General features: G+C 44.0%; 1 protein-coding gene across 1 annotated transcript; it reads left to right on the top strand.

The window, feature by feature from the left end:
• Window positions 1-3: 3 nt before the first annotated feature.
• On the top strand, window positions 4-27,717 carry LAP3 (leucine aminopeptidase 3). The gene is made up of 13 exons (XM_074951631.1): window positions 4-345; window positions 1,603-1,718; window positions 2,065-2,119; window positions 3,756-3,861; window positions 9,967-10,126; window positions 11,932-12,096; window positions 12,939-13,097; window positions 15,946-16,070; window positions 17,310-17,398; window positions 20,313-20,415; window positions 23,998-24,077; window positions 24,800-24,912; window positions 26,734-27,717. Exons 1-13 carry the CDS (start codon window positions 19-21, stop codon window positions 26,927-26,929), a joined length of 1,794 nt encoding a protein of 597 aa, XP_074807732.1. The 5' UTR covers window positions 4-18; the 3' UTR covers window positions 26,930-27,717.
• The last annotated feature ends 276 nt before the right edge of the window (window positions 27,718-27,993 follow it).

Genomic DNA, 27,993 nt, shown 5'->3' with positions numbered 1-27,993 from the left:
CCACTCCCGGCTTCCCGCATGAGCCAGGCGCTCGCCGGGCCCTGCCCGGCCCCCGCCGCCTCCCTGGAACTCCCCTTGCTCCTGGGCAGCCCCAGGCCGAGGCCCAGCCCCCGAAGCACGCGGCGTGCGCCGAGGTCAGAGGGGCGGGACACGCTCGCTGCTTCCCTGCCTCCCTGCAGCGGCCGGGGACGCGCGCTGCCGCCGCCGGGCTGGGTCATGCTGCTGCCGCCGCTGAGGAGGCTCGTTCACGGCAGCCTCAGCCGGGCTACCCCTTTCTCCTGCTGCTGTCCCGGCCGGGGGCCTTCTTCCTCCCCACGGGGCTCCAGCAGCAGCGCGGGGCGCAAGGTAAAGGGTGCGGGGCCGCCAGCACGTGGGGGCTGGGGGCCGAGCGAGGAGGGGAGCGACGAGCTGCAGGCAGGCGCTGGCCCGGCCACGTGTGTCTGTGTCCCGAGGGTGGAAATGCCAGCGGCAGGGCGGACGCCGCAGGGGTGGGGAGGCGGTAGCTGGGCTGTCCTCCGACAGGCGCCCTTGTCTGTGAAGACTGGCCAGGCTGCCGGTTAAGTGTCATCATCCCCCCTCCGGTTTTTCCCGGCCCTCTTCATTCGCTGGTTCAGCTGCTGCCCCGCACTCACACGCCCCCATCATGTGCGCAGTCAGGAGCCGTTGCGTGGAAGCCCTTGCGAGGGCTGTCGTGCTCAGAGTTAAACCTCTGGCTTCGTGGGGCTGGGGCCAGAGTCAGCAACTTGGGGCGCTCCTTGACGTTCTGGAACTATTTGTAAGGGTCTCTGTTGACAGCTGATCTTCGACCGGCTGCCAATGCAGAGGTCTCCTGCACCTGATTTCCTCTTGCTTGGTGGTTTTGTTTCCTTCTTAATGCACCTGATAATGTCCTTGACCCTGACTCGGTCGCAAACAGTGCAGCTTTTTCCTTTTTTCAGGATGTGCCTGTTCAGAGATAATGTTAATTAACAAGCAAAATAGCCTGTATTTTAAATCAGTGTCTGGAAACGTCATTTTTATACATAGGTTTCAGAGTAGCAGCCGTGTTAGTCTGTATTCGCAAAAAGAAAAGGAGTACTTGTGGCACCTTAGAGACTAACCAATTTATTTGAGCATAAGCTTTCGTGAGCTACAGTATCATCCGATGAAGTGAGCTGTCGCTCACGAAAGCTTATGCTCAAATAAATTGGTTAGTCTCTAAGGTGCCACAAGTACTCCTTTTCTTTTTGTACATGGTGAGCCAGATTTTTAAAGGTATTGATGGTGTCAAAATTCAGGTAGGTGCTTAGTGTGATTTTTATAAAGCGCCTGTATCCCTACTTACCTAAATACCTTTAAAAAGCAGCACCTTGATCTGAAGCATGGAATTATTCATATTCTATCTCTTTCTTTCTCCTGTTTAAAGAATGTTACTTTTGGTCTTGGCTTGTATCCTGATTTATCTAATCTGGACTTTAGACTCTCGATTATTTAATAAACTGAGTTCACTAAACCTATTTCATACAGTATTATGGTTATGTTCAGAAACATTTATCAAATCTCAATATATATTGTTTAGAAAAGAGTATCTTGCATTAGTGTATTTTTTGTTTTTTTTAAAAGGGCCTCGTCTTAGGAGTCTATGCAAAAGAAAAAGAAGAGGCGGTTTCTCAATTTACTAATGCTGGAGAGAGTTTTGATAGACTTGTATCTGGAAAGCTGACAGAGCTATTGTCCATGTAAGTGTTTAGATCAGTTTCTTATATTTTTTAAGATAGTGTAAACACAGAAAATACATCTTTATTCATTGTTCTAGTTTGCAGCCATACCACCTCATGCATTGACATTCATATCTCTCTTGCTAAATAGAATTAAGTAAGTAATCAGATAAGGGGACCTCTAATGAAAAACCAGGGCTGCAGGAAGTGGTGGTGGTGATGATTCTGTTGGTGATATGTTTTTTCCTTTGAATCCAATGTTCCTGTATGGAGTTGAGTGATATTGCATGACTGGAGAATAAAATTATTACCACAAAAATCAGGATCTCTGTTTTAAAAGAGCTCATGGCACTTTTTTGTGTTCTAGATCTGGGCCTCCTTTGAAGAAAGGCAAAACACGCCTATTTCATGGCTTGCATCAGGTATGAAACTTGAATTTTTATGAGTATAATGACTAGTGGGTGGCTTGAATTTGAGTCTTGGCATTATTCCTTATTATAAGCTCATTCTGGGCGCAGCATATTATTACAGCAGAATGTTATACTTTGTCATTAAATACTATGGTGTTTGAATTTAATGTGTTGCTATACTGTGGTTTTTCTAAGATTTCAAAGAAATACTTTTAGTGATTTTTGCCTTCTCTATCTAAGTTCCTCTACAAGGGCCCAATCCAACTGACAGAGTCAGTGGAAAGACTCCCATGGATTTTACTGGAGATTAGATCAGGTCCCAAAATCCCAATTCTGTAGCATGTGGAACTGCCATTAAAGTAAGTAGGGATTCCTTGCATGAAAAGGCTGCAGAATTGGACCCTACACAATTCTCTCCCAAGAGAATGAAAACGTGATAAAAAGAAGACCGTTCAAATCACTGTTGGCTCTAGCTGGGCTGGAAAGCTTATACTAGCTGCAGTCTCTTGTGAGCTGGATGTTGTGTGGTGCAGCAGTTTTAAAAATGATTATTATAAACTGTATCAGAGGGGTATCCATGTTAGTCTGTATCCACAAAAACAGTGAGGAGTCCGGTGGCACCTTAAAGACTAACAGCTTTATTTGGATATAAGCTTTTGTGGGTAAAAAACCACTTCTTCAGTTGCATCTGAAGAAGTGGTTTGTTACCCTCGAAAGCTTATGCTCAAATAAATTTGTTAGTCTCTAAGGCACCACAAGTACTCCTCGTTCGTTTTACTGATACAGACTAACACTGCTACCAGGCTGAAACCTGTCTCCAAATAAATCTGTTAGTCTTTAAGGTGCCACCGGACTCCTTGTTGTTGTTATAAACTGAAAGAGCATAGTTTTTGTAATAGAAGTGTGAGGAGACCTCAAGTTCTCCTAACTTCATCCTGCTCAGGAAGAGTGGGGATCCGTCCACCTCTATATCTTTGTGGATGGAGACACATCACATTTTAAATATTTTTTCAGTGCATAGCAGCACTAGAAAGAGCTCTCAGCAGTGGTAAGGTGGGAAAGGACAGATTGCCCTTTTGAGACTTTTTCTCCTTGCTCTCTGTAGTGCTCAAAAGGTAGGGGTATGTGTGTAGAGAATCACTTAGCCAGTGGCCTGCTGCCCTTGAATTGTGGAGCAGCCACAAAAGTAAATACCTTTGCTCAGGATGGAGGCATCCTGCCATGCTGTGTAGACTAATAGGTGGGGACAGGCTGAAAAGTGCACAGACCTCATCATGTTATACTGAACATAAAGCCCTAACCAATAAGAACAGTCCTATTACTTAGATTGCTTTTTGGGGCAGACACCAACTTCTCAGTGTGTGGGTACAAGGCTTAGCACAATGGGACACTGGGTCCTCTAGGCACCACAACAATACACATAAATATTAACAATTAGATAACCGTGAATTTGTCCATCTGCTTATGCAAGATTACTGACAGGTAGAGAGGAGATCGCTATCGTAATGACGTACTAACGATAATGGATACATCTTCAGGTTATGTTTGCCTTCATTTAAAAAGAATACTCTTTATAACTGATATTAACCTTACATCATGGTTATCAGAGTGAAGAAATTAAATCCACTTGTGTGTTGGTTTTGCACAGGATTTTCCAAGCATTGTAGTTGTCGGCTTGGGTAAGAAGGCTGCTGGAGTAAATGATCAGGAAAACTGGAATGAGGACAAAGAAAACATTCGGACAGCCGTTGCAGGTTAACTTATTTTCATTTAATATTTGTTCCTGTTGCAAGTATTTGATCTATTAAAGCCCTACTGTAATGTGATACATTCCATTTTTGGTGAAGCACATGAGCTTAAATCAAACATGCCATAACACATTTTGTTTTAAAGCATAAGACCTAATGCATGGCTTGGAAAATTCACTCACCGCTGAAAAGTGGGAAGGGTTCCCTGGTGAGAAAAGGGCCGAGGCCTTTAATTTTTTGCAGAATATGTATTTTCCACAATTTAAAAAAAAAAACCAACCCTCCCCTCTCTCCAACTCCCAAACTATAGCTTTATGGTTGTGGAGAACCTTCCAAAGTCTGCAAACAAACAACTCCAGTATCTGCTTCTCATAGCTTTCCCAAGTAGCATGAAATTGAAAAGACCCTTGTCACTTTCACTTCACCATGTGAGGATCAGTGAAATTGACGAGATTATAACCATGTGCCCCTAACCTGTGCACATATGACAACCTTAAATGTTTCCTGCTGTTGCTTAGGTGGTAATTAAAACTTTGATATCCTTGACAATATAACATGCTTTATTATGTGTTTCCTCATCATAGAATCGTAGGACTGAAAGGGAGGTCATCTAGTCCAGTCCCATTTATTCATGGCAGGACTAAGTATTAGCTAACCCATCCCTGACAGGTGTTTGTCTAACCTTCTCTTAAAAATCTCCTGTAATGGAGATTCCACAACCTCCCTAGGAAAATTTATTCCCACGCTTAACTACCCTGACAATTTTTCAGAATGTCTAACCTAAACCGCCCTTGATGCAATTTAAGCTTATTGCTTCTTGTCCTTTCCTCAGAGGTTAAGGAGAACAATTTTTCTCCCTCCTCCTTGTTAATACCTTTTATGTACTTGAAACTTGTTATCATGGCCCCCTTCTGTCTTCTCTTCTCCAGACTAAACAAACCCAATTTTTTCAAACTTTCCTCATAAGTCATGTTTTCTAGACCTTTAATCATTTTTGTTGCTCTTCTCTAGACTTTCTCCAATTTGTCCACATCTTTCCTGAAATGTGGCACCCAGAACTGGACACAATATTCCAGTTGAGGCCTAGTGAGTGTGGAGTAGAGTGGAAGAATTACTTCTTGTGTCTTGCTTACAACACTTCTGCTAATAAATCACAAAATATTTGCTTTTTTTGCAACAGTGTTACACGGTTGACTCATATTTAGCTTGTGATCCACTATGACCCATAGATTCCTTTCCGCAGTACTCCTTCCTAGGCAGTCATTTCCCATTTTGTATGCATGTAACTGATGGTTCCTTCCTATGTGGAGGACTTTTCATTTGTCCTTATTGAATTTCATCCTGTTTTCATCAGACCATTTCTCCAGTTTGTCCAAATCATTTTTGAATTTTAATCCTATCCTTCAAAGCACTTGCATCCCCTCCCAGCTTGGTATCATACACAAACTTTATAAGTGCACTCTATGCTATTATCTAAATCATGATGAAGATATTGAACAGAACCAGATCCAGAACTTATTCCTGCAGGACTCCACTTGATATGTCCTTTCAGCTTGAATGTGAACCACTGATAACTACTCTCTGGGAATGGTTTTCCAACCAGTTACGCACCCACTTTATAGTAGCTCCATCTAGGTTGTATTTCCCTAATTTGTTTATGAGAAGTTCATGTGAGACAGTATCAAAAGCCTTACTAAATTCAAGATAAACCACATCTACCGTTTCTCCCTATCCACAAGGCTTGTTACCATGTCAGAGAAGGATATTAGGTTGGTTTGACACAATTTGTTCTTGACAAATCCACAGTGACTCTTACTTATCACCTTATTATCTTCTAGATGTTTGCAAATTGATTGCTTGATTATTTGCTCCATTATCTTTCTGGGTCCTGAAGTTAAGCTGACCTAAATTCCCAGGAACCTGTGAGGCCGCGTGGCTATGCAGCAGCCTATTTAGTGCTGTGCAGGTGCTCAGGGAACCCACCTAGGGACCTGCTGGGAGAGGGGCGCCCCAGCCCCAACCTAGCCCGGACCCAGCCATGGCCAGGGCAGCCCAGACCAGACCTGTCATGGGGTGGCCCTCCCTGAACCCAGCCCCCGGCCAGACCTGTGGGGGCTGGGGGAGGGGCACCTATCCTGTGGCCCCAGCCCTGGAGCTGCTATGGTGGGAAGAGGCATCTCTCCTCCCCAGCCCAGGTGCTGTTACGGGGAGAGAGCTGGGGAGGGTCCTCTCTCCCTGCTGTAACCCCGGAGCACCCTCCTGCACCACAAACCCCTCATCCCACACCAGAGCCCGCACCCCCAGCCAGAGCCCTCACAACCCAGCCCCCAACCCTCTGCCGTAGTCATGAGCCCCATCCAACACTCCGTATCCCTCGTCCCCACCCCAGAGCCTGCACCACCAGCTGGAGCCCTCACACCCCTGCCCCCAACCCTCTGCCCCAGTCCTGAGCCCCCTCCCATACTCCGAGTCCCTTGGCCCCACCCCTACCACATGAATTTCGTTATGTGCACCGATATGAAGGTGATGTGTCATACACCACCTCCATATTGGTGCACGTAACAAAATTCATTCCACAGATGGGTTGGAAAACTAAGAGGGAACACTGAAGCCAACTGATCTATAATTCCCCAGGTTGCCCTTATTTCCCTTTTTATAGATTGGCACTATATTTGCCCTCCCCCCCCACCAGTTGGGGGCTGAAGAAAGTTCCTTGTGAATTTGTGAAGTCTGTCTCTTGCAATCAGTGAAATCATGCTGTGTGAGCCCTGGGCATGTTTATGTGGTGTCTCATAATTTGGTATAGCCTTGCTTTCTAGCATTTTAATTGAGAGGGATATCGCTTTTAACCTTGGTCCTTGTCACAGGGTGGTTGGCCCCAGTAAATGAAGTAGGTCCAGCACCCCTGTGCCAGAACAGGTGCTCCTGGTTGGCCAATTAAGTGAGGAGAGCACCTGGGGGCTGTAAAAGACCAGGGAGACCCAGACAGGAAGAGATTCAGTGAGTTGGAGAGACCTGGTGAATCAGAGCTGCCTATGTGGGAGTCAGGGGTAGGTGAGAGTTGCCAAAAATTGTATGTTTGGGACCTGGGAGAAAGCTGAAGGCAAAAGAAAAGAAAGACAGGTTTGCTGACTGATGTCAGCAAGCCAGAGAGTGAGGGCTGGAAAGGGCAGAAGCCGGAGGAGCAGCAGCAGGGAGAGTTACTTGCTGGCTGTAACCCAGAGCCAAGGGCCAAAGAGAGCTAAAGGCAGGCAAGCAATGGAGGGGCTTACCCACCGACATCTACAGGGCTGGAGAGCTGGTCCCAGAGGACTCATGAGAGGGCCAGGAAGAGTGAAGGATGCTCCCCTGGCAAGGATGTTCCTGAGCAGAGAGGCTGGCAGGGGTTCCTGCTGGGAAGATCAGGGTTGCACTCCACTTGAAAGGGCTGAGGTGGCTGTTCTGGTATAAGGCTGGAGTAGACTGACAGAGTCTGGGTATGGATGAAGATGCCAGCGTGTGGTAGGTAGGATGTCATGGAATAAGACCACAGGTGATCTTAATGACTACACTTGGGTGAGAAACAGGCTTGGGTTTTGGGGCCTGTGTTATACCAATAAAATAAAAACCAGCAGGATCTTATTAAAGGGGAAAAGGCAAAATGCCACATTTATTGTGAATACAGAAAGAATCATAGTAAGCAGTTAGTTATAGCTATAACATTCCATTCAATTTCATATTTATTCTCTCTCTCTCCCCCTCTCCCTCCGCACGCGCAAGGTTGTTATTATAGTTGCCAGCCTTAGAATTGCTCATGCCAAGCCACTGGCCTGGACATGAGGAGGGAGCAGGGCCTTGTCAGATGCTCATCTGATGCTCCTGGAAGTTGGTTTGCAGAATCAGACCCCAAAGTTCTCACTTTCTAGAGTCCATTTTTATAGGAATTCTTCCTATGCCAGTCTATGGGAATTGCTTCATCATGCTGTTGCTGAATCAATCAGCAGATGGCACGTTCCTGATGGCTCTGTGCTGCCAGATGTTATCTTGTTCTTTGGTTCTCCCATTCTTAAGGCTGTTGGGTGTTTTCCAGTCTACCCTCCGGGGTCTTCTGGTTATTTCCACTTGACGCCTTCTTCAGCTGATGGACACTGGATTCTTAGGCTGGCACCTCCCTGATCATTGTTGTTATCCACACCAAGCATCCATCCACATACATCCTCTATCACAATTGTTAACAAAGCGAGATGAATACAACAAAAGGACGGGGAGTCTCTGGGTGCTGTTTCTCTTGTTACAGAGTATTGCTTTGAGTCTCTCTCTGTGTGAGTAGTTCTTACAAAGAATTGCTTTGAGAACAAACTCTGTCTTAGAATGTACTAACACAATTAGCAGCTTCCAAGTTTAACACATAGAGGGAGAGAAACCGTACCAAAAACCAAGAGACCTCTTAATTAGTAATACCCTGGAATTTAAACTATGTGGAATCAAACTCATTTGTGATTTTAATACAGAACTTCTTTAATATGATCCAACACCTGTGTTTTGGACTATGTATGTTTTGCTGCTGTAATAAACCAGCACCAAGAGGGGGTAGTAGAGTTGTTGTGGAGTTACTGGGGATACTGAAAGAGGGAAACTCAGGCAGGTGTGCCTGTCATGCCACAACCTGCAGCAGTAGGGTGCTTCCAGGCAGGGGTGCTATATGGGAGTCCCTCTTAAACAAATGTGGTGGCTATGGAATACGTTCATATTTTCTGCTGCACGTAGATGTGCCTTTTGAATCAAAAGGCTGTTGTGACTTTAAAAAACTAATTGCTACTTAAGCTATACTAGCAACACACTGTATTACAATTGTCAAGGTTCCTTCCCCACTCTGAACGCTAGGGTACAGATGTGGGGACCTGCATGAAAAACCTCCTAAGCTTATCTTTACCAACTTAGATCAAAACTTCCCCAAGGTACAAAATATTCCACCCTTTGTCCTTGGATTGGCCGCTACCACCACCAAACAAATACTGGTTACTGGGGAAGAGCTGTTTGAAAACGTCTTTCCTCCCAAATACTTCCCAAAACCTTGCACCCCACTTCCTGGACAAGGTTTGGTAAAAAGCCTCACCAATTTGCCTAGGTGACTACAGACCCAGACCCTTGGATCTTAAGAACAATGAACAATCCTCCCAACACTTGCACCCCCCGCCCCCTTTCCTGGGAAATGTTGGATAAAAAGCCTCACCGATTTGCATAGGTGACCACAGACCCAAACCCTTGGATCTGAGAACAATGAAAAAGCATTCAGTTTTCTTACAAGAAGACTTTTAATAAAAATAGAAGTAAATAGAAGTAAAGAAATCACCTCTGTAAAATCAGGATGGTAGATACCTTACAGGGTAATTAGATTCAAAACATAGAGAACCCCTCTAGGCAAAACCTTAAGTTACAAAAAAGATACACAGACAGAAATAGTTATTCTATTCAGCACAATTCTTTTCTCAGCCATTTAAAGAAATCATAATCTAACACATACCTAGCTAGATTACTTACTAAAAGTTCTAAGACTCCATTCCTGTTCTGTCCCCAGCAAAGCCAGCATAAAGACAGACACACAAAACCTTTGTTTGTTTCTCTCCCTCCTCCCAGCTTTTGAAAGTATCTTGTCTCCTCATTGGTCATTTTGGTCAGGTGCTAGCGAGGTTACCTTTAGCTTCTTAACCCTTTACAGGTGAGAGGAGTTTTTCCTCTGGCCAGGAGGGATTTTAAAGGGGTTTACCCTTCCCTTTATATTTATGACAACAACTTAATTTCCGATGGCTACAGGCTTTGGTCACCTGAAATACTTTAAAGTTGTGTAGTTTTAAGAACTTTGGTTTTCTCTTTCAACCCTTGCTGAATTGCTTACTTGATAAGTCTTATATTCAAAGTTCACAGTTGCACGACGAACACCAATACTCTGCTTTTTAAAAATTGCTGCTATAGGCTTTGCTCTATTGAAAATTTTTTTCAGCTGATTTATGCCAGAATCTACCAGGTGTCAATAGAACTGGGTTCTTTCCTTGAAAAGTTATATTAATTACCTCCGGAATCCATTTTGCTGCTGCAGTCAGTATTCACGTATTGATGTATTGTATTTTCCAGTTGGATGCAGACAAGTTCAGGACCTGGAGGTACCTTGTGTTGAAGTAGACCCCTGTGGAGATGCTCAGTCTGCTGCAGAAGGAGCTGTTCTTGGGCTATATGAATATAATGAACTTAAGCGAAAAAAGAAACCTGTAGTTACTGCTCAGCTACATGGAAGGTGATGACAAACTAAAGTTTTATTTGTGAAACATTTGGATACCTAGAGTATGTATCACTCCCTTTTCCCCCACCTCTCTTTTAGTTGGTGTTGCATAAAATATTTTAGCAGCAAAGACATCTTTACAGCATTTGCTTTGCATGTCTAATTACCATTAATAGTGTGTCATGTTTGTTTGTTTTTCCTCTCACAAGTGCTTCCCTGAAGCAGAAAAGGGTCTGGGATTAAGAAAGAAGGGGAAAAACCACTCTATCTGTTTTATGATGTGTACAGTCCTTTTAATGATACCAAAAACTCAGAAGTGCAGGAGTTCGTTCTCTCACTCAATGAACAAACTCTTCTAAGACATGAGAAATGCTGTAGCAGATCGCACCAGAGTTCCACTTGATACCTTGTCTCTAGCAGTGACCAGTACCAGGTATGTCAGAAGAAGTTGCAAGAAACCTAATGAACAATTACAATACTGGATCCACAGGGGAAGACACTTCCTAACCTTTGTCAGTTAGAGGTTGGTATGTGCCCTGAAGTGCATGGATTTATATCTCCTCTGTTTATTTTGTTGTTCAGAAATGTCTGATTCTTTTTTGAGTTCTGATAAGCTCTTGAACCCCAGCATGTCTTACATAAATCACTAGATACACTGTGATAGGCAATGTATTTAGTATGCAACAAGAAAAATGACACACACACTCCTTTTGGATTCTGAATGGCATTGACCTCTCCTTGGGAGATGAGACCAATAACAACAGAACTTCTCTCAGTAATATAGCACTTCCTCAGAATAATTCAATGGCTTCTTTTATATCCCCTCCCCTACCAGCCTCCCACATCTTCCCTGCTCCTAGGGAATGAATCCCAGATATGCACTAGGACAGTTCCTTCCTTGAAAGAGGGAAGCTGCACCCTGCTAAGTAGTAGTCTTGGAAAATCTCTCAACCTAATCCTATACTGATACGCCTCAGTGTCACACTCATCCATTTCCCAGGGCAACAGATACCTTGAGAGTCACTCAGGATTATTGGTCTTTATGAAACAACTAACTTCTCAAGACATTGGCTTTGTGGCTAAGGCACTGGAGTGGGATTAAGAAGAGTTAGGTTCAATTCCAGCTCTGCCACAGACTTCCCCTGTTCAACTCTGAGCCAATCATTTATTTTCTGGGTGTCTCAGGTTCCCATCTGTAAAATGGGGAAATAGTACTTCCATTCTTCATAGTAGTGTTGTGAGCGCCTAGATAGCACAGCATATGTAGGATTTAGGGATATCCCTCTATGAACACCTTACTGTGACTGTTGACAGTTCAGTGACCAGAACTATGCTTTGAAGTGGGGATCCCACTATCCAAGCTCCACCTTCATCAACTCATAATCATAATTTTAGCAAGATTCAAAAATGGATTGGACAGGTATGTGGAGAATAAGAATGTCCAGAGTTGTTGTTACTGTGAACACACATTTTGGAAGGGATATTGAACCTCATGCTTCATGGCTTAAGCCAATCTCTAACTATTATGAGACCTAATGTGGGTGCAGAGAGTATCCCATATCTTATACTGCAGGGTTCTTGCACCTTCCTCTGAAAATCTAGTGCTGATCATTGCCATAGACAGGTACTGAACTAGGTTAGGTGGACTTCAGGTCTCACCCAGTACGGCAGTTCCCATGTTCCTATAATAATAGAGCTAATGTAACATTCCTTCTCACCTCCCCTTCGTGGGGCAGCTTTCTTTTCAAAATATAGACAATTGAATACTGACAATCTTATTTTTGCAAGGGTTCAATTATAATTATGTGGTGTTTGTTTAGTGATGGCAAGGAAGCCTGGCAGAAAGGTGTCATGTTTGCTGAGGGTCAAAACCTGGCTCGCTACTTGATGGAGGCCCCTGCTAATTATATAACACCGATGAAATTTGCTGAAGTTATTGAACAGAAACTCAGAAGTGTCAATAGCAATGTGAAGGTCCATATAAGGTAAGTTCAATTTAAATCATTCCTTCTCTGTAAGTTGTAATTGATTAAGATGCAGCATGTAAAATGTTCCTGGAGTTTGCTCATTTTTACCCTTTTGCCATTCACGATGACAAATGCAAGGAAAGTATTTGTATAACAGTCTGTAAACTTTAAAATAAATAAAAGCTTTGTTGGTTCCCAGAAATAGCAAGTTATTCTCAGTATCAAGAGCAGGACTTCCAGTCACTACAGTAGGCAGAGAATAGTCTGGTGGGACAAAAATAAAGAAACAAGACGAAAATGTTAACTACTTTTGTAACATGACAAGCCTTCTAAAAAACTATGGAAGAGGAAGCCTGACAATCTTTTCGTATTACTTCCCAGTTAATATACATCCCTTCTTCCTGGTTTTAGTTGCTTATCTTTTGGAGGTGGTAAGCAAACTCTCATTACCTGTTTCTATGAATTTGCCCATAACTGTAGCAGTTTCTTTGATACTGTAGAACCAGGCTGTGCCCTGCTGCTTTGTGGATGCAGTCTCATGTCACATTACTGTTCAGGTCCTCCAAAGATTTTAGCACACACCTCCAGCCAAGAGGGTGAGAAGGGAAGGCATGGTATTTGTAATGTGGAAAACCAGAAAACAATAGTTTAAAAAGGAAAACAAAATAACTCTGAGAAAGTGTTTTTTCTATTTAACAAAGAAGTAATAGTGGATAAAAAACAGTGATTTTACTTGGCAATCTGTCAGGTAAATAAAATTGCTTACAGATGTGTTTAAAACTCTTAAGAGTTATGATCTTTTGTATATATTTTTTCTAGTCTTTTGTAATGGCTCTAATTAAAATCTTTTTTTATTATAGGTCAAAAGCATGGATAGAACAACAACAGATGGGAGCATTCTTGAGTGTAGCTAAGGGTTCAGATGAGCCTCCAGTCTTCTTGGAGATTCACTATTCAGGCAGTGCTAATGCAAGCGACTCTCCGTTAGTGTTTGTTGGGAAAGGAGTTACCTTTGATAGGTATGTTTGCTAATATTTTTATGACTGAAACAAAAACTATAATCCAATTGTGGAGGAATTGAGGTGCCTATAAAAAAGTGGGTACTACAAAAATATTTGTCGTTGTGCCACTCACTCTTTTTCTCCCAAAACAGGCAGATTAGCTAACACTTTACCAATCTATTGTTTGTAAAATAGGCCCTAAAATTGCAGAGGGGAGGGAGAAATTAGGAGAAAGTATGCCAACAAATTAAAGAGATTATCCAATAAAATTTAGTAATAGACCTCTTGGTATTTCCATTGAAAAATCAACCATATTTGAAACCTGAACCATTAACAACCCCGCTTACTATTTACAATTCGATATTCTGTTGCAAATGACTAGAAGAAAACATTCTCCAATCAGAACATCTTACTTTAACAAAATTTGGGAAAATACCAAGAAGAGTTTGGCAGTTTCTTTTATTTTATTCATGGAGGAAATAATCCATTATGCCCGCTTCTGTTTAGTGATGCTTACAAATAGCATTTCAGGGGAAATTCATGAAATGAGAATTAGTAATTGATATGTAAAATTATATTAAAAACACAACAGCATAAAATTTTACAGGTTGTGCAAAACTTTAATAATTCGCTGAAGATCTCAAACCCATAGCAGAATATATGGAGACCTAAATATTGCACATAAATGCATTTTAAACAGGATGTTTGAAAACCTGTCCCTTTTTCACTTCTCTGCCAAGCTCAGAGATAGGGATCCTGTGTTTCAGTTGTACGAGTTGGCCACTACTATGAGTGCTTGGCTTTATCAACTGTTTCAAGGGAAATGAAACATCCTCAACTTATGGTTTGTCAGGAGAATGAGAAAGGAATGGATTTTAAATGCTCTTGTTCTAAAATGTATTTAATAGTAATTTCAAGGCTTTGCATTTGTCAATGTTGTTGTCTTGGTCTGAAATTTTAATGAGAAGTTTTTAAAAATTTGTTTACAAAAAGATGTGCATCTCACCTTTAAAGTAACTTTGAGAAGCATATTCCAATCAGAAAATCCAAATGTTACTTCAGAAGGTCAGATACACTTGCTGTGCTGTGGTCCAACCGCTCCAGAGGAAAATTTAGCCTCCAGTGCAAGAGCAAAATGAAAACCAAACATTCCTGTGGCCTAGTGTGTGTGCAGCTGTTCAGGAGGGAAAAGGAGTGCTTGCTTACATGAGCTCTGCACCTCCTGTGCAGCGTAGTGCCCATCTTTTAACCATCTATCTCCCCATGGAGGCCAAGGAAGCTACTGCAACCCCCATGCATGGGGCTGGGCAAGTGGAGAGAAACTGATGAGACCCAATATCAATAGTAATTTTGTTTTTATATATGTTTTACTATACATCAGAGTAAGTGGGTGAGTTGGGATTCTCCCATCCTGACTGCTAGTGTGAGGGCCTCAGCCAACCCCCATCGTTCTGGAGAGACAAAGGGGTCTCCTGATCCAAGTGAAGAGGCCCCTGCTTTTTACCCTTCCCTTTCTCGTCAGTGACCCTGGTGGTGGGCAGGAGGGAAGGTAGGGTCCTTTAGCTCAGATGGACTAGTTTTGGAACTCTGCCAGGGAGATAGAGATTACAATGTCAGAAATTAGTTAACATTTATTCTCTGAGCTGCTGATCGCAGCCAGGCACAGATGAATTCTTGCCAGTGACCCTCTAATATTATGATATACAAGGAGATGCTTTTATCATGCTCAGTGTATCTTTCGTATCATTCCCATGAACTTGCCATATGTGGTAGACTACCACTCTCCCTGGGAACACAGCAGGGTTGAGCGTCTGCATAAAGCAGAATTGGCATTACAAACTCAGAGCAGCAGAGTTACGAACTGACTGGTCAACCACACACCTGATTTGAAACCAGAAGTACGCAATCAGGCAGCAGCAGAGACCAAAAAAAAAAATAAATCAAATACAGTACAGTACTGTGTTAAATGTAAACTACCTAAAAATAAAGGGAAAGTTGAAGGGAAAAAGAAAAAAAAAAAGACAAGGTAAGGAAACTGTTTCTGTGCTTGTTCCATTTAAATTAAGATGTTTAAAAGCAGCATTTTTTCTTCTCCATGGTAAAGTTTCAAAGCTGTATTAAGTCAATGTTCAATTGTGAACTTTTGGAAGAACAATCGTAACGTTTTGTTCAGAGTTCCAAACAACCTCCATTCCCGAGGCATTCGTAGCTCTGAGGTTCTGCGGTACCTTGTTGCTTCTAAAGGGGAGATGGAGCCTCAGTGGGCCAACAGCAGATGTAGAGCAGACTTGTGGGTTTGTTTTTGTTTTTTATTTTGTTTTTTTTGGCCTTGTTACAGTTGTAAATGAGGTATAAGCTTTTTAGTCTACAGTCATCGAAGCATCTGCTTTGTTTCTGTAGCGTGTTTTGGCAGAGTGAAAATAGGTTGGTTTTTTTTTTTTTCTTCCTACAAAATTTCCTCTCCACTCTCTCACCTGGAAGACCTAACTACTGACTAATTTATTCATCTACTGCACTTTAAACTGATTTACTAGGGATACCACTTTCCCTCTGTTAAATCCTTTTGATTTAACTTTGTTTTCCTAAATGTAATTGTGTGTTTTGCCTGGTTACATTTTTAGTATGTTGCAGATTATCCGGGAGATGTTTTATTGTGTCAGATTAAATTGATGAGGCGATAGCTTTTACTAAAACAAGATATATTGCTTTTTAGAATACTAGAAAATTAAAAAATAACGAACTATTGATATTATTGTCATAAACATACAGATGGACAAAATAGTTATTTTAAAGCATGTGGTGTGAGGCTTCTATGTGCTGAATGAGATTTTCTGTTAATGTCTATTCTTGATCTGTGCATCCCCAGTGGTGGCATTTCACTTAAGCCTTCTTCAGGTATGGATGCAATGAGAGCAGATATGGGAGGAGCAGCAACAGTGTGTTCAGCTATTGTGACAGCAGCAACACTAAATCTACCTCTTAATATAATTGGTAAGTTGCAGGGGAGAGGGGAAAATATGCTTTAAAATGTTATATTAGGGCAAAGCTATTTTAATTTCTATTTTAGCCATTGGTGCAGAACAGGAAAAAAGGAAATAGGAGCCACTCTTAAGGATGGAGATGTGATTAGCTAACTCACTTTTTAATAATTTTCCATATAAGCACTGGTTGTAGTTGCCACAGGATGTTGTGCAGCTGTGAATAAATGAGTTGATTCACACAATAGCAAAAGTGGATGTCCAGGAGGAGGCTGATACAACTAACGAGTTTGAGAAACCCCAATTTTATGGGAATTAAAGATGTTTGTTAGTTCTGAAAACTACTTCATCAGCCCAGCATTATGCTCTTTAGTGTGCTCTGTCCAGAACACATGATCATGGGCTTCTCCTTGTGTATGACTGGTGGACTACCATGTTCCTTATCACTATAGCCACAGTTGGAACCAGAGCACTGACTTGGGCTCTTTACCATCTTCCCCAGCTGCCCTTATGTCAGTCCTGTATAGTGGTTCCCCTGGATCTCTTTCTTTAGACATTGTAAAATGTTTGTTTGGAATGAGAAGCTCTTGAAATTCCCCAGAGAGCTTTAGAATTCCAGAAATAAACAGCCCTTTATAAGCATATGAAATATGCATATAGGTCCACATGTTGTAAGGAGTAACTTATTGACTGGGAGCCTCACCGTTGAGATGAGAAGCTCGCAACTCTTTTTCGAGACAATGTGCCTGATTTACATCAAGCGAGGTCAGAATCAGGTATAACACATGATGTAAAAATAGCATAGGTGAGTGGAGGGATAGCTCAGTGGTTTGAGCACTGGTCTGCTAAACCCAGGGTTGTGAGTTCAATCCTTGAGGGGGGCCATTTAGGGATCTGGGGCAAAAATTGGGGCTTGGTCCGGCTTTGAGCAGGAGGTTGGACTAGATGACCTCCTGAGGTCCCTTCCAACCCCGATAGTCTATGCTTCTATGAATGCAGCATGTTAAAGATAAATGTACAGACTTAATTGTGTAATTCAGAAATGTCACTAATAGGGAAATTTGGAACATGTCATTCTTCAGGAAATTTCAGGTGCCAATCTAGAAATTGTATGTAAATTCCAGACAAGAATGCTATCCTTCTGTTACAAGTGATTTTTAGTGTAAAAACTTGTCTTTTAAGTAGCTTTTCTGTAACTGCTGAATTTAGAAACCCATGGTACACTGCAGTATTTCTTTCTTTTCCCTCTCAGGTTTGGCACCTCTCTGTGAAAACATGCCCAGCAGTAGGGCAAGCAAGCCTGGAGATGTTGTTAGGGCCAAGAATGGAAAAACAATCCAGGTATTTGTGTGTTTAAATTTGGTTTTAGACACATTCATTGCAAACCTACTAATCAATCAAGTTTTACCGTTTCAACTTCTGTTATAATAAGCGCACAAAGACTATTGTTAAAAACTAGTGAATTTACACAGTATGAGAAATACATGTAACTAAAATTGCTAACAGAGCATTCTTTCAGTGTTGGTGGGGGGGGTTGGGGGTTTGTATTTGCAAAAATATTATAAATGACTAGGGAAAGCTAAAAAGCTCAGTCACTTACATTTTCCAGAACCTGCTGTATCCATACAGGAGGCTGTTATAGTGCTTATAAAGCCAGAGTTAAAGATAGTCTTCAAACATGGTGTGCAAAATGGTAGTTGCTTTTGGTACATTTTCAAAGCCCTCTTCCAGGCACCTCTTTTGTAAAACATGAGAGCATTACTCTTCTGCTGACATAACCAAGGCGTTGACCCTACAAACCGCTCCACATATGCAGAACCTGGGTGTCGCGAGGGCCACTCACCGCACATGATGACTCTGCCTGGTGGCTCTGCGGGTAGCTCTTGTCAGGCACTGCCCTTCTTTGGCGGTGTCTCTACCCATCGGCTCTTTCACCCTGCGGCTTTTCTCACTCCCAGAGCTGCTGCTTCCTGTTCATGGCTTGGCCCTCTGGCCAGGTCACTAAGGTCCTCCCCTTCTGGGGAATTCAAAGGCCTTCCAGACCAGCTGTCAGGCTGGCATCTCCAACACCCTGTGTCACTTCCCAGTGGCTGGTAGGGAAAACCAGGCCCACCCTCTACACTGGGTTCCAGCCCAGGGACCCTATAACAAGTAGCCAACATCTGTGCGGTCCTATCCCTTGCTGCTGTTTTTCTGGCTTCTCCCTCTCTCTGGGTTTGCCAGCCCAAGCTTCTTCTTCCCAGGGAGTGACTGTAGACTACTTCCTGTTCCTGTCTAGCTGAGCCCATTTCCAGTTACTGGCCTATTCCGTGTCTCCTTCTTCAGGTGTAGTCTGGGCAGTTAATTAGCCTGCCAAGCTACCTTAACCCCTCCAGGCCTTGGGTGGGGTGAGCATCCCATAACACCAGGACTGTGCAAAGCAGCTTGCAGAATCAGGGCCTAAAGTACATATTTTGTGTTTAATCTGAAATACATAACCATTCCCCATTTGGTTAAATCTTAACACATGCCCTAATGCTATAGACTGTTGTTTCCCTGTAGGAATTAATGGACAAATCAATATTTCGCCTTCCAGAATTTCTGTGTAATTCTGTTACCCCATTCATGAGTTTGACATTGGGAACCTTTCCTTTCCTTGAGGCTTCACCAAGCTATATGCATGACTATCGGGTTCTAAACCATTGTGCTTCTGAGGGGCCTCATAACCCCCTGCCATAAAGAAACCCATTGGAAAGAACCAGAGGCTCAGGAAAGCACCACAAGGGTTACCAGGCAGAGTTCACTCTAATGCAACCCCTCAAACAGTAGGGGCTGCAGAGGGCAGGGATTTTTGGAGGGAGGAGCCCTCAGGAACCAAAGGAAATGGATCTCTGAATCTACAGATGTCAGAGCCATTTACAGGGATGCCTCCTGCCTCTGTGCTACCCTACAGTTTCCTTTCCCTCCTGGCAATATAGTTCCAGTAGGATCTGTGTTTCCACTGACTAGGTTACCCTGCAGCTGCTAGATCGGGTGGGCAAACTTTTTAGCCCGAGGGCCACATCTGGGAATAGAAATTGTATGGCGGGCCATGAATACTCACAAAATCGGGGTTGGGGTGTGGGAGGGGGTGAGGGCTCTGGTAGGGGGGCAGGCTCCAGGGTGGGGCCAGATATGAGGGGTTCAGGATGCAGGAGGGGGCTGTGGACTGGGGCGGGCAAGTGGGGGGCGGGGGTGAGGGCTCTGGCTGGGGGTGCAGGTTCTGGGGTGGGGCTGGGGATGAGGGGTTAGGGGTGCAGGAGGGTGCTCCAGACTGGGACTGAGGGGTTTGGAGGGCGGGAGGGGGATCAGGGCTGGGGCAGGGGTTTGGGGCGCGGGGAGAGGCTCAGGAGTGCAGGCTCCAGGTGGCACTTCCCTCAAGTGGCTCCCGGAAGCAGCGGCCATGTCCCCACTCCAGCTCCTACATGGAGCCGTGGCCAGGAGGCTCTGCGCACTGCCCTGTCCGCAGGCGCCGCCTCTGCAGCTCCCGTTGGTTGCAGTTCCCAGCCAATGGGAACTGTGGAGGTGGCGCTTGGGGCAGGGGCAGTGTGCAGAGTGGAGCCCCTTGGCTGCCCCTATACATAGGAGCCGGAGCGGGGCCATGACGCTGCTTCCGGGAGCTGCGTGGAGTGGCTCCCAACCCTGCTTGCTGGCTGGAGGGCCAGAGCAGAACAAGCTCAAGACCCTGCTCCCCAGCGGGAGCTCGAGGGTCGGCTTAAAACAGCTGGTGGGCCGGATCCAGCTTATGGGCCGTAGTTTGCCCACCCTGTGCTAGATAATAGCCATTGGATTTCCATGGGCTTTGCAGGGGACAGCAACCAATCTTCTGCTGTACCCTCCTGCCCTGCTCTATGCTGCTGACACCTAAGAGCCCTGGCCTGGGAGGCCTGGCGGCAATGCTGTGAGGTTCCCTGATTTACATTAAAAATAAGCTTTTTCTGAATGCTTGACAACTCCATTTTGGGTTGATTTTAGTGTCCTGTTCTAGTTCACTTACCTAAGATCACTTTGAAAAATAATTGATCATCAAAATATTTTTTGGTTTTGTTTTGTATTTATATTAGAAAGTAAATTTCAACTTCTTGCAGTTATTACACAAGCTGTAATACAGGGATCACTTTCAGCCTGATAGCCAAAAACCCAGATGGTCTCTTTAAAAAGAATTTTTAAGAAGCAAATCAAGTAAAGGGGAACTTGTGAGTAGATGACTTTTTCCCCCCCTCTCTTGTATCTACAGGTTGATAACACAGATGCAGAAGGAAGGTTGCTATTAGCTGATGCTCTCTGTTATGCGCACAATTTTAATGCAAGGGCCATTGTGAATGCTGCGACATTAACAGGTAACTAACTTTCTTTTCCTGCTTCATGTTGCAAAACAGTTTTTCATTATGAGAAACTAACTCCTTAAACACATTTCTTAGGAGTTTCATTAACAAATGAGAATTTTGTGTATTTTTTCCTCCTTGTTTATGCATAAATTATGTTGTAGTTTTATTTTTACATTTTATTTTTAATATTTTTAACTTTTCTGTTCACATACATCACAGTAAAGCAGTTGTCATAAAAAAAGGAAATCTGTAGTTTACAAACAGTATTTAATTGGGTTAAAATGCATCTGTGGAAACCAAAGAATTATTTATGCATATGTCTAATAATGCCTTAAATTACATTTATTTAATCACTTGTGCTAATATATATCAGGGGAGGGCAAACTACAGCCCATGGACCGGATTCAGTCTGTCGGGGCTTTCAGTCCGGCTCGTGGGATTTCCAGCCCCGTGGCGCAGCAGGTCTAAGGCAGGCTCCCTACCTGCCCTGGGCCCGCGCCACTCCCAGAAGCGGCCAGCATCACGTCCCTGCGGCCCCTGGGAGGGCAGGGGGCAGAGGGCTCTGTGTGCTGCCCTGGCCTGCAGGCACCAGGCCCCTGCAGCTCCCATTGGCCAGGAACCGTGGCCAATGGGAACTTCGGGGGTGGTACCCACAGTTGACGGCAGCGCGCAGCAGAGCTACCTGCCCCGCCCCATCCCCAGGAGCCACTGCTGGACATACTGGCCACTTCCAGGAATGGCGTGGGGCCAGGGCAGGCAGGGAGCCTGCCTTAGCCCCGCTGCGCGCCGCTGCCACCCTGGAGCTGCTGGAGGTAAGCAGCACCCCTCCTGCAGCCCGCACCCCAACCTCCTGCCCTGAGCCTCCTAACACCCTGCCTTAAGACCCCCCATGCCCTGAGCCCCCTCCCGCACTCCGCTCCTGCACCCCAACCCCCTGCCCTGAGCCCCCAACCCTCTGCCCTGAGCACCCTGCCACACCCCGCTCCCCTCCTGCACCCCTGCCCTGAGCCCTCTCCTGCACCCCGCACCACTCCTGCACCCCAGCCCCTTGCCCTGAGCCCCTTCCTGCACCGCACTCCTCCTCGCACCCCAACCTCCTGCCCCAGCCCTACATTCATGGCCCTGCATCCAATTTCCCCACCCAGGAGTGGCCCTCGAGCCAAAAAGTTTGCCCACCCCGATATATACTCATGTATATGCCAGCTTCTGCAGCCACAGAGGAAGCTGGTTCAAGGATTACTGGCTTATACAAAGTAACTTCCCCTTGAGGTACTTGACAGCCCAGAGGAGGAGAAGGTAATGGCCACCACCATGATAGTAATGATTCTGTCTGGGGTATCTAGGTGTCAGGGGGATGAAGAGGAGCCAAAGCGCTGCATGCTTTTGGTCTGTGCAGGTTTCCTGCAGAGCTTTCAGTTTTGGTATGCTCTGTTGTTAAAATAGGCCTCCTCATTATTACCTGGGCACTCAGGGTATGTCTACACTGCAGTTAGAAACCCGTGACTGCCCTGTGCCAGCTTGCTCAAGCTCACAGGGCTTGGGCTGTTTAATTGCGGTGTAGACATTTGAGCTTGGGCTGCAGCCTGAGATAGCTCTGAGATCTTTCCACCTCGCAGGATCCTAGAGCCCTGGCCCAAATGTCTACACCACTGTTAAATAGCTGTGCAGCCTGAGCTCCATGAGCCTGAGTGAGTTGGCACAGGGCAGTCATGGGTGTCTGTCTGCAGTGTAGACATACCCTGAGTGTCCCAAGAAGGGTCAGCATCAAGAAGCAGCTCTGTGGCACCAGTTATACTAATGTGTAAGCCCTTTACCTTGTACATGGGTCAATATCTTGATAGGGTTTTTCCGCTTTAACTGGATCGGCGTGTTGACTTCTATTCACTCTGTTTTAGACAGTGATGCAAGCTTCAGTTTTCGTGGGTTTTTAAGCTGAAAAGTTTAGATTACAAACACTGCAAGGGAATTTCAAACACCAAACAAGTAAACCTGTTTCACTGAATACTTGTAAGAATTCTGTGATGGGGTGGACTAGGCCAAGACCCCCACCGCCCACTGGAGGCCTCAGGGTCCTGCCACACTGATCCCAGGAAAGGAGCAGTAGAGAAGTCCTCCAAGCAGCCTAGAGTTACTGCAGGGTAATCAACTAATCAGAGAGGCTGCAGGGAGCAGCCAGTCAGGGTCCAGAGGGCTATATAAAAGAAGCTGCAGAGCCAGAGATAGTCAGCTCCTTGCAGGAGCTGTAGGAGTGCAGCTGGTGCTCCTGGCTGGCCAAAGGGAACTGCAGCACCACGGACAGCTCAGTGCTGGCAGCGACTAGGGGACTGAAGAGAGCTCCTGGCTGATTGCTGGGCCTGAACTTAGATGAGCCCTGAGGTAAGGGTGAAGCTTTGACAAAGGCTGGGACCTAGGGGAAATGGTCCATGTAACTGAAAGCAGTATAGTTAAAGGGACACTGCAACACATGGCTGTTGTTCTTAGGATCCCTGGCCTGGTACCCAGATTAGTGGGCAGGCCTGGGTCCCCCTCTACCCCTATAGGCCACTGGGGAGCTGGCTTACAATCAGACAGTGAGAAGGGGAACTGAACTACTTAGTGGCCCAGCTGAAGAGCTGGGGCCAAAGTAGACCAAGAAGGTGAAACCATTGCCTCCATGGAGGAAGCCCTGGGGGTATGGCCCAATACCAGGGCCAGGACTATTTAAAGATTGCAGACACACCCTACCAGAACGGGGTGCTCATGAGAGGTGAGTGCCACGCCATTACAAATTTATAAAAATATTTCTATTGTAGGTTTTCTATAAGAAAATATTATTTTGGCCTTCAGTTACCTGACAGTGTGCCTTTAATGTGCCCAAAATGGTAACTACAGAGCTGAAGGACAAGGAACTTCTATAACTGGCTGGATAAAAAGTCCATATTAAGGGTATTGGCCAGACTGCCCCTTTCTGTGGTGAAATCCATGGCAGGCCAGTTATAAAGGGAAGAAAGTATGCAAATTTCCTCTCAGATTGTTGTGTGAACTATGGAATGGGTGTTAGATGACTTCTTGTGCCTAGGGATCTATAGGAGATTAGGGCCATCTACCATGGTATTTTGGGAGCTTGCCTTTTTTCACTTGCATTCTATCTGTACTATTAGGGTTTAGCCTCCTGAAAGGGGAATTTGTATTGCCAAAAAGACCTGGATTGCGCTTCCATTCTTGCCTGATGATCATGGTACAGGGGACATAGTGTGTGTCAGCCTGCTCCCTTCCATCCAGACAGCCTTCCGCCGGGTCCTGGGCAACGGGGGATGCTGTTGTGGAGATGTCTGCCCCTTCCCTTCCATGTGAGAGGGATGACATCTGTCTCCATCTGGGCAGACCAGAGGGCACAATTGGGCCTATTACTAATTAACAAAGGAGCAGGTTTTCAATAATACTTTTCCAAATAAATGCAAGAGTACCAGGACTCCAAGTGTCCAAGGTAGGAATTGGGGATAAGGAGGACAGGAAATCATCTTAAAAAATACAATTGGAAGGTAGAATGCAAAAGAAATGTTCTGCTCCATCTCCAAGAGCAAGAGGTATAATTTACAGGGTGGTATTTTATAGGTGCCATGGATGTAGCATTAGGATCTGCTGCGACTGGAGTTTTTACCAATTCATCTTGGCTTTGGACTCACCTTTATGAGGTAGGCCATACGGTGGACTTTTTTTTTCTTTAAATGTTAGGTATATATGTTCCTGAAGGTCTCTTATATAAGTCAGATGATAGATATTGTATTAAATTTTAAAATGTAGTGGGGTTTTTTGCAGGGGGGGGGGTTAATATTGCATTTAATTGAGAAGCATAAGTTGTATGTGTGTATGAATTGCAGGCCCATTGATACACTTCTTGGGTAGCTTACAGTGCACTAGTGGCATGCACCTGTGTCTCAAGGATACACACCCTCCTATGATTTATTGCTTAATTATAAGCTCTAGATCTACTGGTTGCCAGTAACTTGTGTTAAAAGGTGAATTGGTCTTGATTATGTGTCATTCATTAAATTCTTTAAAATGCCTAATATATGGTCAAACTGAAATTCCTGAGGGAATTCTCCAGAGGAAGTGATTTATGAAAAATCTGCATTACCAGCAGAAAAATGTCTTGCAGAAAATTGGCTCTTTTTCGTCATAATCATGGAGGGCAAAATTTAAAGCATCTAAAATTGAGTTTCATCTTTTATTGTTTTAGCATATTTTTTTCAGATGCCTGAAGTTATCTTGTGTTCCTAATTTCAAAGTGGTTTGATAACGACCCAGTCCACCCAAAGCTGCGATTGCAGTATACATTACAGTACTTGCAGAGTCAATCTAAACAAAAAATACCACATCAATTTTGCCCCAGGTATAACAGTTGTTTCTTCTGCAGGCCAGTATTTTGACAGGGGACCGTGTTTGGAGAATGCCTCTCTTTGAACATTACACAAAACAAGTTACCGATTGTCCACTTGCAGACCTCAGTAATGTTGGAAAATATAGCAGGTACATTACTTAACTGAAATGCAGCAACCCTTTCTTGACTGATACACCTATTTATCATCACGTTGTTGCTTTAGAAATAGCCAGCATTTCCATAGTTATTGGAATACTTTGAACTTGCGCTAACAGTCACTAGTACAGTTAGATTTTAAAACAGGAGCTGGGATTTCAGTATTTTTACTTTTAAAAATTGCTAAAATATAGAGCCAAATCTTTATTTGTCCATTTAGGACCAGATGGTGACAACGACTCTTGTTCAGGGGGCGAGCACACAATGAACCTCCCCACCCCCACTCTGTGTCCTGCCCAAGAGTATTTAACAGTCCAGTCCTTGCACACCATGAAGCATGGAGAGTTTGCCCTAGGGGCATGTTTCTCTGCAAAGAGGACTGAGAGTGGGCCAGCTTCACCAAAGAAAAGAAGCTCTACCATCTTAAAATGATGTAACCAGCATATCTGGAAGCTGGGGAACAGAACGTCAGTACTATCACTTTACATGTGTGGGGGAGGGGTAATATTATGTTTAAACAGGCGCATGGCTCTGTAATTCTACCAAACATTGAGTATTACTGTGTTCTTCAAGTGTGTGTTAGTGTGGATCCCACGTAGAGGTTCACGTGCATCATGTCACAAAATCATAGTCTTTTGAATACTGGGGGGCCATGCATGCACCTTGTCTAAATGTGTAAAGGGCAGCCACAACTCTCCATCAGTTTTCTCAAAGACCTCCTGCATACTCACCCACCTGTCAGCCAGCTTCTGCACAGAATCTCAACATTATTCTCCGGAAGCTCATGGAGCATCCTTTTGAGCTGCTGTCTGATTGCTTGGTATATCATCTTACCCTCAGGTGGCTGTTACCTCAGAAGAGAGGGCTAATGGGCTCCAAGCTCTCAGAGCTAGACCTCCTTACACCTTCTTTCACAGGGACACAGTGATGCTGAGACAGCGCCCCAAATTCATCTCTGAAGTGGTCTCAGAATTTCACCTAAATCAATCAATCCACCAGTCTTGTTCCTGAAACCACACTCAACACAAGGAGAAAAGCAACATACTCTAGATCATCTCCACCTCTTTGTGGGCCTTTGTGACATTTTGGACAAAAGCAATGTATTTCCACCTGCCATCAGATAACTGGCAAGCTTCTCCCTACAAACACCAAGACACACTCTACACCAGGGCACAGGCAGTGTTGTCAGCTTGGTTGAGAAGCATGCTAGTATCTGAGATCTACAACAGAGCGATGTTGAGCAACCCACTGACTTGTGTTAAACATTATGTCCTTAACATGGCAGCCAGGTCTGATGCCAAGTTCAGCAGAACAGTGCTTCTGTCATTATTTGAAGCTGAGACTCTTCATTTCCACCATCCTGAGGTGATACTGCTTGCCACTTACCGACAGTGGGATCCACACTGATGCATACTTGAAGGAAGAATGGTTTCTTACCCTGTGGTTCTTTTGAGATGTTGTGGATCTGCCCTGCCCTCAGTCCCCACTTTTTGAAGTTCTCAGCTTTTAATTGAGAGAACTGAGGGAGAGTTCCAGCAGCTTCACCCTTTATGCCCTTGTGTGGAAGCATTAGACGGCACAGGGTGCATCTACAGCTCTGACAGACACGGCTATGCAGAAGCTTCCAATCATGAGGTGCATGCACACCTTCAGTGGATCCACACTGAACATATTGAAGAACCCCAGTTGCTGGAGAGTAGCTAACCGTTCAGTGTGCATTTTATTGTTGATTTAGAGTTGTTAAAAAGAGTTGATTTAGAGTTTTTAAAAATCCACTTTTTTTTTTCTTTCTCTTCTCCCTCCTCCCTCAACAGAGCTGGAGGTGCATGCACAGCTGCTGCCTTCCTGAAAGAATTTGTGACTGCAGCTAACTGGGCTCATTTAGATATTGCTGGTGTGATGTCAAATAAAGATGAGGTTCCTTATCTTCGAAAAGGCATGGCAGGACGACCCACGCGAACATTAGTAGAGTTTGCTACACGCTTGAGCCAAGACCAGCAAAGTGTCTAGTAAAATACTAATTCTGTAATCTTCCACCCCACCTGTCTACTTCAGTTAATCTTAAAATTTATTTTAAAACGAGTTAATGGCCTATGGCATGTGTACACTGATAAAATGCCAAATGTGGAAGTAGATCTGCAATCCAGGAATACTTCCCATAATCTAAAAAGATATAATGATGAAAGACAAATGCATTTTATAAACGGTTCTTACTGAGTAAGAATATCCCATAGTTGAGGTTCCCTCTTCCCATTTTATGCTGTTGAAGGTGAGAAGTTCTGTTTGAACTATTTTTAGACATTTAATACTGAAAAAAGATCATTGTAAACATCTGGATTTGTGTTCAGATGTATAAGTAGTAGTGATCTGTGTAATGGTCACAAACAATAAATCTACCTTTTTAGTTGCTTTAGCAAGTTCTTTTGTCTAAACAGTATAAAACCATTAATCTGGAATCATGGCCCTTCTTCTGTGTTTTGGATATACCATACATGGAAGAATAGGTCTGGATAGTGTTTATTGACAGAAATTTTGTCAGAACAACATACTGGGAGAAGCTAGAGGTACTGTTACCATCTGTTTAATCAGCTAATCCGTGGTAGTGTTTTATTAGGTATTGGGAGACTCCATTGCTAGAGGTAGCTTAAACTAGATAATGAACCAGAAAATAAGCTGTAAGGAACCTTCCTAAGTTGTCAGGGAGATGGATTATCTTGCCAATGTCTATATGAGATGCCAATTTATTGAACATAATTAACGGAAATTAAACAATTTCCTGCAGTTGTTTATAATTCCTCTCAAAAAGCTTGGCATAAAAATTTGTCTCCCTAATAGTGGTTTTGCTTTTTTCATTGTGCTTGCATTGATTTTTATCTTGTGTCTTCAATAAAGCTGAAATTAACATGACTGTTTTTGATTTGGGTAACTTCCTTGGTTGTGTAATACTATAGTTAATGGTACTCTCAATTTGATCCCAGTTTTAGGGGAGGGATTGTTTAAAGAAAAACTTTTTCTTGGAGTGTGTGTCAGTAAGAGGGACAGCTTTTCTAATGTGCGGTGTGTCAGTGTATTTA

This window comes from Natator depressus, chromosome 4, assembly GCF_965152275.1.
Source record: "Natator depressus isolate rNatDep1 chromosome 4, rNatDep2.hap1, whole genome shotgun sequence".
Classification (NCBI taxonomy): Eukaryota; Metazoa; Chordata; order Testudines; family Cheloniidae; genus Natator; species Natator depressus.
Note: the sequence above shows the minus strand (reverse complement) of the source record. Positions and strands in the feature narration are given on the sequence as shown.

What these genes read in the sequence shown, in the direction of transcription:
- LAP3 (XM_074951631.1), top strand. Translation starts at nt 19, where the DNA reads ATGAGCCAGGCGCTCGCCGGGCCCTGCCCGGCCCCCGCCGCCTCCCTG. An exon ending in GCAGCAGCGCGGGGCGCAAG is followed by an intron (nt 346 to 1,602) that starts GTAAAGGGTGCG and finishes TTTTTTTAAAAG; the next exon opens with GGCCTCGTCTTAGGAGTCTA. An exon ending in CATTCGGACAGCCGTTGCAG is followed by an intron (nt 3,862 to 9,966) that starts GTTAACTTATTT and finishes TGTATTTTCCAG; the next exon opens with TTGGATGCAGACAAGTTCAG.